The following is a 14,689-nucleotide window of genomic DNA, read 5'->3' as shown; positions in this document are numbered from 1 at the left end:
GCTCTACGTTTGGGTGCCACATGATCTGATTCAAAAACATTTACTCGATCAAATTTCTATCTATAAATCTCTGCTGAAACGTAAAGAACTCAAGTCATTTCTGAAGCTATTGATCACGAGTTATAACAAGTGGAAAACCTACGAGAACAATGTGCGGAAAAGATCATGGTCGAGGAGAGAAACTCCAGTCTACGGCAAGGCCCACACCGACGTCTAGGAACGTTGTGCTATGCGTTTGGTATGACTGGAACGGCAGTATCGTGCACCACGCGCTGCTGCCGCCGGGTAGAACGATAGACTCGGTTTGTATTGTCGACAACTAGCACAAATGTACCTAATAATTCAAAAGAAACGGCCGTTAGCTGTCAACGAAAAGGGTTTCGTAAACTTCGAAGATAACGCCGGACAGGATGCATCTTTAACGCCAGTCAGAAATTGAGAGAATTTTGCTGGAAGATTTTAATTCATCCACTGTATAGCCTGGATCTGGCACCATCAGAATATCATTTGTTTTGGTCTCTGCAGAACTCTCTGAATGGTATTAAGTTAGTATCAAAAGAGGCGTGTGAAAACCAAGTGTCACAATTTTTTGACCAGAAATCACAGTTCTTTAGTGACGGGATTATGGTGTTACCGGAAAAATAGCAGGTCATTAAACAAAAAGGTGCATATATAGCTCCATAATATTATTTTCAAATCAAAATAAATGTATTCTGAGCTTTGACTTCCGAAGACTTAATATATATATACAGGGTGGTTTGTAACTCTACCGACAAACTTTGGGAGGTGATTCCTTATATGAAAAGAAAGAAAAAAGTTCTAATAAACATAGGTCGAAAAACGTCTCCTTTCAAAGTTATGAACCACCGAAAATTCGAAAAATCACGTTTCGAAACGCCCTACCTCAGAAACTATAGGACCTATCCCAAGCGCTTTAAGGAATTACACAGGAACTAGTATGCGCTCTATCTAAATATCTATGTTTTACCATGGTCCGTTATCGGCGAAATGAACTGTAAAAAGGAAGTTAAGGTACAGGGATACTCCTTTAAGTACTAATGGCGCGTTCCTTTCGCCGATAACGGATATATATTAGGTAACTTTATACTATTTGTCAGAATCAGATCTTGAAGGAAATAACTGCAACGAGCATTCGCGAGAAACAAGACTTAAAACAAATAATTTGTTTCTGACAATTGAAAAATAACGTATGAAAGATGGGAGTACAATGCACTTACTTCCAACAGTGAGAATCCATTTCCAGGAACCGAGCCAATACTTTTTTTCGTAAGCTCTGTGAAATTCGTGTTCCCGTTTGTAAACATCGTTTTCGACCTCTCCAATAACGTATATGACCTTCTGGAACACCATAGAAGCACTCTGCAGCCCGGTATCCATGTTCCTCTGAATAACTGATTACTTCCAATTTGAATTCTGGAGTATACCTGAAAAAAATATATAAAAAAATATTAGATTTCTTATTACACGTCATACACTATTTAATGTCCAAACTAACCTTAAAACTACACGTAAGGCATATGGATGACTAGATGCTTACAGGACGAATTTCGAGCGTCTATTTGGATTATAGTATATTTATCATATTTAGGTATAACGAATGCATGCCTATCACTGACATTGACTAAATCTTACCTATGTTACAGCTTAGTTCATAAATTTTAGGATTCAATTTTTCCTGCATCCTTATTATTGCTATGTACCTTACACAGGAGGACAAACGTGTCAAGTATCATTAAAATGAGTTCTGTTGTAATGAAACAACAGTGTATCACACAACTCAAGTCAATTATTGGAATTTGAGATAGGTATTAATCTGTCGTAAGAAAATTTTGTTGAATGCCAACTTATTGAAATCGAAGATTTGAGAACTGACAAAAAAGAATTTTACGAAGCTGTAGCTGCCTCGCTTAAACATTTTGCTGCTGTACGATATTGTTTTCCCAAATCATTAGCGCAAAAAAAAAAAAAAAAAAAAAAAAAAAAAAAAAAAAAAAAAAAAAAAAAAAACATAACGTGACATGACAGCCCATACTCATCCGGACCTCTCCAGCTAACAGGGTGAAAAAAAATCATGATTTTTTTAAAAATCATGTTTGTTGATTTTTTAAAATTTAAATCAAATCTTCCTCCTCGTATAATACAAGTCGCGAACTGGAGAACAAACATTAGGAATTAGTATTAAATGCTAATTATGCCATTTAGGTGAAAGGATTGGGGTTGAATTTTGAATTAATCCCCAATCGTTGTTGAATTTTGAATTAATCCTCAATCGTTAACTTATTTCAATCCCAAATAATGTTTCTCAAGTACTAAAAGAAAAAGTACAGCAACGTTTATCAACATGACACTTTTTTTCATAAAAGTTACCGATATTTGGCAGGGGCATATTTTTAAAAATCGAAACTAGCTTGCGGTACGAAATACGTATAAAATATATAAATTTTGCCTAGTTAAAAAATCTTTAAAAAATAAATAAAAAAAAAGTTTCGGATAGGAGATCGGACCCCTCTAAATACGCCCCAATTATTTGGAAACAAACACACGCGCACACAAAAGAATTGTCGTCTTAAATGTCAATGGTGATTTACCCGGTGGAATCGTTAACGATTTACAAACCCTATGTTACGAAGAAAAGAAAGCAGGATTTCCACGTTACCCGTTCAAAACGAGATTTTCCCTGATCATCCTCTGCGTGACACTCGTTTTCATACTGTACTGTACATATATTTGAGTCTCATTGTATTATGATTATTATCTTCCATATCGAATAACAGAGCAGAAAAGGAATTGCACTTATTTTTCACTTCAAATTAATTTATTTTGGAATTTGATTTAAATCAACGATTTTTATTTTTAAAAAAGTCAAGTGATTTAAATCAGACTGATTTAAATCAATCCATCCTGCCAGCTGACGACTTTACTTTTTTCACAGTAATTAAAACTGCAGCTCACGGCATCTAACAACCTGTTACTAATCGTTTGAAAGACATGACTACAGGGAACCTACACGCAACACCATCAAGAAATGACACTGTGATAAATGGATTTTATTTTGAGTAAATAAAAAGAACATTTTTTTTCTCAGACTGACTAGCCAGAGTACAAACTCATGCCATTTATTCATACGTGATCTTCCTCAAACCTTCGATATCATACATTCCCGCTTTAATCTTTCCTAATCGACTGCACCTAATACTAAAACCAAGAATTCAGTAGTGTATGCTGATTTCAAAAATGTAGTTCTTAGTTCTTGATTCCACTTGACATAGTGTTACTTGATAATTAGTATAAAGATACTTTAATACAGTGAAGCCTCTATGTTGAGCATTGTTAGTTCCATTGAACAGTGGCCAACTTACAGAAAATACATACTTTTTGAATGAAATTCCACCTTTAATTAATCAAATTTTTAAAACTATTATAGATTATGTATTTCTAATAACTTTATCTGCCTACTATTTTGTATTTCATATTAATATCTAAAGGAAAAGAATGTCTGTTACATAAAATATCATACGTGTACATGTACTGTACTACTTATCTCACTTTGGAGCTCCTTCGTGGCTAAGCGGCTAGCGTACGCGCCTTTGGCGTGGGAGACCCGGATTCGATTAACGGCGGGAGCTCATGTGGTTCGGATTCCACGTTAATCAGTAGGTCCACGTCTCATATAGTCTCGCTGCTGGACGGGACGCTGAACTAAAATCAACTCAATTTAACTCAACTTATCTCACTTTGACACACACAATATTCGCCAAGGATTATTCACATACTTGGCAACAACAGGCATAAAAACAATAGAGATACGTTTATTTTCTGGACAATCACCTCAAGCTGACGATTCATTTTGGGACGATCCCTTCTTCCTACTATAGACTTATGAAACATTAACGTTAAGTTCGTTTATTTTGTTAAATACAATACTACAAGCCAAGCTCGCAGTGTTGGAGCGCTCACCTCTGGTGCTAGGGGGTCCGTGGTTCGATACCAGACCGCGTAAATTTGTTGTCAACAACATCATGTCCGTGTATTTTTGTCGAGGTTCTCCCGTTTCTATAATTTTCAATTCCCTACTTAATACATAATATAAAAATTAAGAAAAGTACAACTTACTCTTCAATACTCCTATGACATTTCAAATGGGTTTGGAGGCCTTCTTCATACTGGAACTTTAGACCACACGTATCGCATACTAATCGAAGAACTTGTTTTGCATGAAGCAATTTTCCGTGTTGATATACCAGTTTACTATCTGAAAATCGTTTACCACAAACTTTACAGCTGAAATAGAAATAATAATAATATTAACAATATTAACAGTTTTTATATTGAGTGCTGCGAACAGCTCTTAATTAAAAATGCATTACTTTGAAATATCAATCGATAACTTGTTATATCTGTAATACATTAAACTTGGAATAATAGTAATGAATTATAGGGTAACTGTCAACTATTCAAATTCGAGCTTATTTTAAAATTAAAACTCAAGTAAAAAATTTTCAATTTTCTAAATTATCATTTCCGAAGCTATATAATTAAAGTTTGACTTAACGTTATTTGTTGATTTCTGAATGGGATCAACTATATGAACTGCTATTTATGCACGATAGAGCTTGCATAAACTGGGTCAATGAGCACTTACTTGGTCTTGGATAGGCCAGCCGGGAACCACATAATGCCCAGTACAAAGTCCAGACCGGAATCACCGAAATTTCCTTTCGTGGAGGGTAGCCAAAGACATTTAATCTTTCACCTTCTTCTTGGTCTACTTAAGAAGGCGCTTCCAAAAGGGTTCCCAACTAGAACTCTACACATGTTTCACGTGGCCTACCCATCTTCGATTTCGTGGTCGTGATAGCTCAGCGGTAGAGCGTTCATTTCTGGTGCCTGGGGTCCTTGGTTTGATCCCAGCTCGCGCCAAGTGAGCTTTGTGGTGAACAAACACCGTGTGCGTGTATTTTCTCGGGGTTCTCCCGTTTCCTTCCACTTTCTTCATTTCACCATTTCATTCATTTCTCATCATCATCGTCTCCTTTAGGCTACCGTGCGACGTAAAACTTAAAGATTTCATTTCATTTGTTCCATCTTTCTTGTCACACATGATATTTAGTCGTTCGTAACTACCTAACCATCTACCTCTCAATAAAAGGCCGATCTCTTAACCTGGCGTGTCCCTTCGTGCTCTAATGGCTAACACGCGTGTTTTCTATGCGTATGTTCCAGTTCGATTCCCGGTGAAATACTTGCTTCGTATAAACATGGATTATTTACTTATTTATACACATTTCTGAGTATTACCGGCATCTATCGCCTTAAGCCCGTTACATATAAGGGATGACGTCCCTTGGCCAGTACACTACTCAGGAAAAGGGAGGAAGGAAGGATGCAGCCTGGGACATATGTTAGGTACCATTCCGGCACTTGCATGGTGTGAATATGGAAAACCCAAGAAAAAAACTCACTCAGGATATATGAGCTGAAAAAGTTGTTACACTTTTCGACTGACTGTCCTCAACGGGAGGGAATCGAATTTGAGACCGCTCCCACCAAAGACAAGAGCGTTAGCGACTACGCAACGCGAAGCCACAAGGATAAACCTCTCAAGTAGTTGCTCAATCTTACTTTAGGTTACGACTCATATGCTTAATGCTGAAATAAGATGTACAATTCAAATTAACCTAAATACTAAATACTATATCTTAAAATGAGATAATACAGTTTATTACTTTGCTTAAGACTTAAGATATTAACATTCATTTGATATATGTATCTCCGCTCATAGTTAAGACGGTACAGGAGTTTTAAATAGACATAAGTGGCCAGGAATGTTCTGAATATAACTGTATCTAGTGTGAAATTTCAGATTGTGTAACTTTCTTTTTTACACTTCTATGACATACAAAGACAGAAATGCACGACTAGAACCAAACTCGAACTCACTTTATATATACTTAAATTCGCACTTATAGAGGAATTGGTGTGATATAAAATCGATTCTTTCCTCGGTTTATCATATATAATTTTCATTCCTTTATTTATTTATCTTTTCTTGCATCAAATAAGATTCTTCTTCATCACTCGATTCAACTAAAACTCACGTCATGACTGTAGATATGAGACAAAACGGTTCTGTTGATTATGTGGATAGTCATATCTTTGAACAGTTTAACTGAAAGCATTAGCCATTGAACATTTGGATAAATTTGACAAGTGAGCATGTTTAGGAATATTCGAAAAGGAAAACCAAAAGCGCCCAACGATGAACAATGGGAGGACACGGACAAATCTTTACGAATATTTGAATGTATTGTAAATGGTCTTCTGTTTTCTAAATATAAGGCGAGAAATATTTTATTGCCATCAATATGTGTCTTTTCCAAATAATATTAAGAAATTCAAGATACTTATTGATACCAAGTTTGATTTCACTAAAGTTACTTTCACACAATTATCTCTAGATAACTTTTCATAATGTCAAGACCGAATCAAATCGTTAGGTAAAATGCTTATAAATTTACGAATTAGATATTACAAAATTATAGAAATTGCCTCCCTTTTTCCCTTTTAGAAACGTTATTTTCAAAAATACTGAAATACATGCTCACTTATTTCTAATAAGTTTATATGCAGAGCTTCATTTCCCTAACTTCAGAAGATTGTGAGAAACTATATTCTTGGGCGAACAATTTGAACCACCTTCCAATCCACACCTACAGAATGTATTTTAATAATAATAATAATAATAATAATAATAATAATAATAATATTATTATAAACCCTAGCTCAATCCAAGTGCTATACTCAAAAACTCATTTCAAATGGATTCACCTAATTAATTTTTAAATCATTAGGCAAAACCTTTACGAGTACAAAATTGGAATTTAGAATATTATAGAATTAGCCTGCCTCCTTTCTTAGTTTAGAAGCAGACTTTTCGAAAACGTTTAAACACGTCTTCACTTAATTTTAATGAGGCGTTTAGATGCCAAGTTTGTCTCTCTAACTTCAGGAGTTAATGAGACACTGTGTTCCTGGAAACAATTTGAACCCCCTTCCCTAGAACACATGTTTCAAACTGAAATAAAACAAGCCACATCCAACGAGGGCCAAACTTAAGGCGATTGGACAGATTGCTTTGAATCTGGCCCCGTGCTAGGGTGTAATCTACTCTCGATTGCCAAATACAAACAAGAATACATTGCAATATACAATTTTGTTGACAATCTCACTGTTGTAGCATCTCGAGAAAGAAGATTTTTCCAAATTGAAACTGATCAAAATTTAGTTGAGATCACCAATTTAGCAAGAACGTTTAAACCCTTTGGCAATTTTGTCCATTGAAATTGAAATTAGCATGAGATTGAATTTAGAATATTGTTAGTTTGAAGACTTTTTTTTTATTTAAAATAAATCCTTTTACAATTGCTAAAAAGTGGTATCGTTTTATGTACTTTTCAGCGATGATATACAAATATATTAGTTAGAGACACGAAATTCGGTTTTTAGACTTTTCATTTAAAAAATTGAAGACAGGTTTCACATGTTTTTGGTATTTCCCTAGAAGGGAAGAAAAAGTGTGGGGATTGTAATTGTTGCAATAAGATGGTTATATCTCAAAACTCTTTATCAGAATTTTCACTTAAAATAACTAAATACATGTTTCAGCGATTTTAAAAATATTTCTTTTAAAAAGGAAGAAAAAGGGTGGGGTTACAATAGTTATAAGATGGTCATATCTTGAAACCCATTATGGTTAGAGACATGAAATTTCATATTTAGTTTTTATTAAAAATACTTAGAAACGCGTTTCAGCTTTATTTTCATCTAGAAGGGAACTAAAAAGGGTGGACGTACAAATGTTATAAGATAGTCATATCTCGAAATCCTTTAAGGTAGAGTCACGTTAAGGAGATAACGCGTATTTAAACTCAAAATAAGTGGATATGTGCCAAGCATTTCCGAAAAATTCCGCTTTAACGCGAGAAGAGTGGGAAATTTCTAATATTTTTTTTCAATATATAAAAGCGATTTCCAGGTTGTCTATGTCACCAACAGGAAAAAAACGGTTGAACTATTTAAAATGAAAATAAAAAGAAATGAATTCTTTAAGTTTTAAGTCCCACGGATATGCGGTTAGGCTAAAGGAGACGGTGATTATGATAAATGAATAAAATGGTCGAAAAGAAGAAAGTGGGAGGAAACGGCAGAACCCTGAGAAAACCCACGAGCACAGTGTTTGTCCACCACAAAGTCCACACGGCGCGAGTTGGGATCGAACCAGGGACCCCAAGCACCGGAGGTGAACACATTACCACTGAGCCACCACGCCCCCTCTATTTAAAATGTATTTTTAAACATAGTTAGTATTTCGATTTTTATCATTTCACTTTGACTGAAATGCGTATTTTAGGATTTAAATTTTTCGCAAAGAATAAGGCCATAAACGTATTCTACATATATATAAATTCTATAACCCTTGGTGCAAGATGGTTGGAAATGTAGAGCTCCGAAAATTGATCCCAATTGGACCCCGGACTTTCTAAGGCCGGCCCTGAGCTCCACCCCAGTCTAACTGGGGTTAATGAGTACCACAAGGATCAATATTGGGTCCTCTTTTGTTTGTTGTATATATTAATGATTTGGTTAACAGTCTAGGCTGTGTGAAGTCAACAATGTATGCTGATGACATGAATGTTCTTGTCAGTGGAAACTCAGTAAATGAATCAGAAAGGCTCACTACAAAGATGCTAACAAAAATTATTAGTTGGTTAAACATAAATAAATTAACTATGAATTTAGGGAAAACTAACATTGTCAAATTTCGATTCCCGGGCCAAAGAAATGAACTTGTACCAATAACTGTAGACACTGTAGAATTATGTCAAACCACATCTATTAAATTTCTAGGAGTATTTGTTAATGAAGATTTAACGTGGAATACTCATGTTGGATACATTAATACTAAACTCAGTTCATTGTGCTTTGCATTCCGTAGGTTGCAAGGAAGCTGTCATGTCCTTATATTATAGCAAGGTTTTTTCAATAATAAACTATGGTGTTATATTTTGGGGGAATTCGAGAATAAGTGCTAGTACATTCCGAATACAGAAAAAAATTATTAGAATAACGTTTAGTATGCCTGAACGATCCTCATGTAAAAATGTTTTTAAAAAATATAAATTAATGACATTACCTAGTTTTTATATATATATATATATCGCACAATTATGCATGTAATCGAATACAAGGATCTATTTGCATTAGCTAATACGATTCACTCATACAATACTAGGCAGAATTGTAATATGTATATTATCCAGCAGAATTATGCAAATTTTAGCAAAACTGTATATATGAATTGTATAAAATTATATAACAAATTACCAACAAAGTATAAAGACATTAACGAAAAGCGGATATTCAGAAATACTCTGTTAGAATTATTGTTAGATAAAAGCTATTACTCTGTTGAAACATATCTTACTTATAACATATAGAGAATGTAAACTATATCTGACAACTGTAATGCTTAATTGGGAATTGTCCTCATATTGTAAGCTATGAACAGGCAAATAAATATGAATATGAATATGAATATGAATATGAATAAGTATGTTTAAAATTTCACTTCAAATGGATTCACCCAACTGATGCAAACTGTTACTGGGAAATCTTTATGAATTCAATATTGGAGTACGGAATAATAGAGAAATTCTCTGCCCCCTTCCTCTTTAGACGCAGAAAATTCGGAAACCCTTTGAAGGTTAGGAATGTGAACATCAACATGAAAAACAGAGTTCTGTCTTTATAAGTACCATATATATATATATATATATCTGCAAAACACATTTTCTCCTATTGCAGAAACCTGAATATGCGACTCTATTATACAAGAAATGTCATCAAAGCGATAATTAAACGGACTTACCTGAATTTCATCTGATGTTCACACCAATGCGGAATATAAGAGTCCATCGCCAAATACATTCCACAAACTTCACAAGGGTATGTTACTGGTGATATATTATGCACTTTTGAAACATGATTTTCATAGTTTTTTGCAGGTCCTTCAATCACTAAGTCACAAATCTGGCATGTTAATCGCTGTACGTACGGAGAGAAGAAGAGATACTTATGCATTTTATACCACTCACTATTCTCTGGACGCGGATTTCGCTGAATAACTCTCTTCAAATTTTCCCAGTCACTGTCCGAGAACTTACGCACCGCACGACCGTTGTCTGTTGACAAATACAGAGGAATCATTACTGGTAATTTTACAACAAAAGAAAGGAAATTGAAATATTAACACATTAGTAATAAAAGACAAAACTTTTGACCCCTCCTTATGTACTCCTAAATTAGCAATCTAATAACCATCATTTTTTCATTGAATCTTTTGCACCATAGTTACCCAAAGCGCGGTTCGTGGATACTTTTTTCTGTTTGTTTAACGTCCCATATTATGCTCAGAGACTAAGAGGAACAATATGATAATGAACGGAATGGGATATGATAAAAATGGGAGGAAACGGGAATACCTCGAGAAAACTCATACACATAGTGCCAAAGAGAGGTGCTACCGTTATCTGAGCACTTCTTTTCACTCTCCAAACGGTGCTGAAAACATTCAAAGTGGAGCTCGATGATTAAAATGCATAATATGATCTGATAAGTTCTGTTTCATCTTACTTCCAACAACAAGCCGTATTTATGTGTGGCGGACATCCAAAGAAGTTTATGCTCCGAAATGTATCCTCCCTGTAGTGAAACATGGCGACGGCACTGTGATGATGTAAGCAGCAAATTCCTGCTTCTGTAATTATAAAGGCAACCAAGAAAGTTCTGCCGTTTTTTCACCTACCACCTTCGAACATTGATATGTCACCTAAGGCGTGCCTGAAAGATCAACAATAGTCCCCTTCACCATCGAAGACCTTCTGCCAATGTTCTGGAATGCCATGGATTCTATCGCGGTAGAACTTGGTGGGCCGTGAAGCGAAGAAAGTATCAAGTGCATTTTGAACCTCTACTAGGGATTTGAACTGGCGTCCTCTAAAGTGATTGTCGAAAGAATGGAACAGGTGATAATCGGACGATGCAATGTCTTGGGGAAATGGAGGATGCAATAGTGTTTCCCATCCAAGGCGTAGAATGGTGTTGCGGGTCACCCTAGCCACGTGGGGCTTAGCGTTGTCCTGTTACAGGAGGATCCCCTCGCGATTCAGAAGTGCTTGCTCCACAGTTTTGAGTTTTTCTTGAACAAGGCTTAACTGCTGACAGTACACGGTTGCATTGATGCTCTGACCAATTGATATCAGTTTCTAATGTAAGATACCGCGAGCAGTCCACCAAAACACACAGGAAGACCTTCTTCTGGTGCAATGCTGGTTTCGGCTGTTTTGGAACCGGTTCATAGGATGCTAACCAATGATGCCGGCGCCGTGGAGATTCGTACAGGACCCACTCCTCATCACATGTCAACACCCTGTCTAGAACTGTCTGCTTCCTCAGACGAGACAGCAAAGGAGGACAGGTGTCTGCTCTTGTTGCCTTTTGGTCCGGAGTCAAATCATGTGGGACCCATCGACCCAACTTGTAGTGCGTCCCACTTGTTTATGGAGGTGATGCCGAATGGTTTCTCCACTCACACTGAATTGTAGTCCCAGTTCCTCACATGTCTGGCCACTTGTTCGCCTTAACTGCTATCTGAAGATCTTCATTTTGTACAGGTGTTGGTCTTCCGGCACGTGGTGCGCGTCTTCGAGTGTTTCTTGTTAAACCACTGCTGCACTGTTCGCATAGTCACAACACCCTTACCAAAGGCCTGGCATATCTTCCGCCCCGCTCCAGCGGCGTTTGACGCCGGTTTGAACTCGTACAGCATTCACGCCCTTATGACGCTCTGTAAAGGTCCCATATTCACTCTGTCCTTACGCAAGTTCAAGTTCACGGTGTAACTGAACTTCCATAACCAGGTAGTATGTTGGATATACCCACACCAACAACTAACCTTCGCCTTATCTCCATTCGCATTGAACTCACGGTGTGAGGGCCAATTGAACACAGACCTCCACAAAAAGCGACAGAACTTTCTTCGTTACCTTTATATATTCGCAAAACGGATCATTCCCAGTGATGATGTGAACATTTTAGATGATACTGCATTCAATGGCTCAGATGTTTCCGGCAAATGATACAATTTTCCAACATGATGATGGGGCCAATTTACACTACCGGATCTGTTGAAGAGTGGTTTCATGATCGTTAGGAAGAAATAAAGACATTTCCTGGCCTGTCCAATCCCCAGACCTGAACATTACTGAGTACTTTGGAAAATAATATACCATGTTATTGCATAGAGAAGTTCTTAGGTGTTGGAAACAGCCTTAATTTTACATAACCAGCCAGCTAGCCATTTTTCATTCTTCTTGAGAAATTGTTGTTCTTTATAAGACGCAGTGATCCATAGTTTTTTAAAGTCTGATTTGAAGTGTCTCAACTGGCGTTTTAGCTCATTTAATTTCTCTACTGGACAATGAGTGATTTTCAAAACACAATATTCCATATAATTTATCTTGTCAAGAGAACGTTCAGGACACTCCTTAATATATCCATACAGTTCTATTCTACTAATTTCCATAATATTTTCTTCGGTTTCTGTAAAGAAAATAAGCCCCACAGTAATATTTCTATATTTATCCAATAATATTACGTTCAAAGTAAGTAGTTGTTTTTAAAATAGAGCCGTTGGACGCGGAAAATATTTCTTCGCTAATACTTTGCTTAAGCTCTATATTATAGTTTGAAGCAATAATTTCTTTGTGACACATACTGACACTGTGACTAGAACACCATTATTTGCAAAAATATGTACAGTGAAACCTGTCTTCAGCGGAATCGAGCGGGACTTGCAAAAATTTCCGTTAAAGTCAGGTTTCCGCTTAGTGGAGGTGGACCTTTCCTTTCTTTTTTTTTAAATACATGCTTATAAAGGGGCATACTGAGAAAATATATTGCTGTACGTACATTGTTCGATTACAGTACTTCTTTCTTCTACGAATAAATACACAAAAATTTAAAATGAATACAAAATATACTATACACACGTTTTCTTTATTTTTCTAATAGGCAAGCAAGGATTTCTGTGTACATTGCTGCTTGGCTGCTTGACTTTCCACATACATTTTTGCCTGAGAAATTATACTAAGTGAATCAGAATCATTTTTCCGTAAGGCAAATTTTTGCAGTTCCTTTAAACTTCTGAGAGCATCTTGATATGTATTTATTGTACACTCTTCTTCGAACTCGGTATCATATTACTCTTCTTCCTCTATCTCGTTTTCTTCTTTCCGACATTCCGTATGATTAAGTTGCGGGGATTAAGGACAATTTGTGGGAGTGAATATGAGTAGTGGTTGGGGAAGGTCAACACTGTCCAGAAATATTTAACAAAAGAACGAACATTTTATCGCAGACAGTGTGATGAATATGTCTCACAGAATGTATAAACGCTGTAGTCCGGAACTCAGAATTTTCCGTTAAATGTTTATTTTTCTTTCCGTTGTCCGCGTAACACAGTTTCCGCTTAATGAAGGGGCTTTTACACATTTTGTTCTCCAAAATTCATGGGACCATGAAATATTTCCGTTTAAGACAGTTTTCCGTTTAATAAAGGGTCCGTTGAAGACAGGTTTTACTGTATTAAAATTCTATTTTTTCAGACATGTTTAATCTAATATGAAACATTATATAAATATTGACATCATATACATTCTAATTTTAAAATGTATATACTCTAATCTTTTAATTTCATTGCATATAACTCCACTCCACAGTATACATAGCACTTAAAATTGAATTACAAACTGTAGTTGTTTAGCAAGCATCGAGAAGAAAAGCGTTAAGTGTATACAACGACTAAATGCCTACTATTAATATAGTTTCTCTGTCAATATGAGCTAAAAGGGAAAGCTGTTACGTGATATCCGGGTTATTAATCTAAGAAGCAGCAAGGTTTAATTTACTGTCAGTTAGAATTTTTATTTCGAACTTTCGTCAAAGTTTCGACCGAAATACCCCCTCAGTGGCAAAGTGTCGAATACTATAGATGTATTTCAAATAAATAGCAACGAAGTTACAAAAGATTGAAAATTTCAGCTTTTTTTTTTTCCCTCGAAAAAGTGCTTAGATAAGTATCATATCCAATCTCTACTCATGTTTCTCATATCTCCGGAACGGCAAGATATCAAATTGATGTACACGGCATTATGATCTTTACGTTTATTGGAAACCATCTACGTGATTCGAAGTGATACTTTGCATTTTTTTAAATAAAGCCTTCTGGAAAAGTCAAATTTTCATTCAATCCTGCGTAATTTGATCCTTCGTTATTCGAAATTCATCACGATCATGGTATTCAATAGTACGGTACTTCGGATGTGCATTTCCGCGTCTGTCTCACTTGCGTCGCCAATGTTGGAGAGGCCTCCAAAATTTGGATATCTGTGATACTGTAGGATCCTTAGTTCGCAACATTAAGTAATAAATGTGGTAGTGTTAAGCTTTCATTTTTTTGAAATATGTAATAATCTGACGTGGGCGGTCCTGTCCCATCCTTACTCTACATGATGTCCCACCGTATCATATCAGTGAGACGCTGTTTATA

The 14,689-nt window shown here is 36.0% G+C and overlaps 1 protein-coding gene across 1 annotated transcript in view; it reads right to left on the bottom strand.

Annotated features, from left to right (window-relative positions):
• LOC145684184 (uncharacterized) overlaps positions 1–14,689 on the bottom strand; it is a 61,927-nt gene that overhangs the window by 14,263 nt on the left and 32,975 nt on the right. The window contains exons 4-6 of the mRNA XM_081756199.1: positions 9,950–10,262; positions 4,135–4,302; positions 1,239–1,445 (exon numbers count right to left, since the gene is read on the bottom strand). Coding sequence (XP_081612325.1) covers positions 1,239–1,445; positions 4,135–4,302; positions 9,950–10,262 — 688 coding nt within the window. The remainder of the gene's footprint in view (positions 1–1,238; positions 1,446–4,134; positions 4,303–9,949; positions 10,263–14,689) is intronic.

This window comes from Thermobia domestica, chromosome 4 (assembly GCF_964235325.1).
Source record: "Thermobia domestica chromosome 4, izTheDome1.hap1.1, whole genome shotgun sequence".
In the NCBI taxonomy this organism is placed as follows: domain Eukaryota; kingdom Metazoa; phylum Arthropoda; class Insecta; order Zygentoma; family Lepismatidae; genus Thermobia; species Thermobia domestica.
Note: the sequence above shows the minus strand (reverse complement) of the source record. Positions and strands in the feature narration are given on the sequence as shown.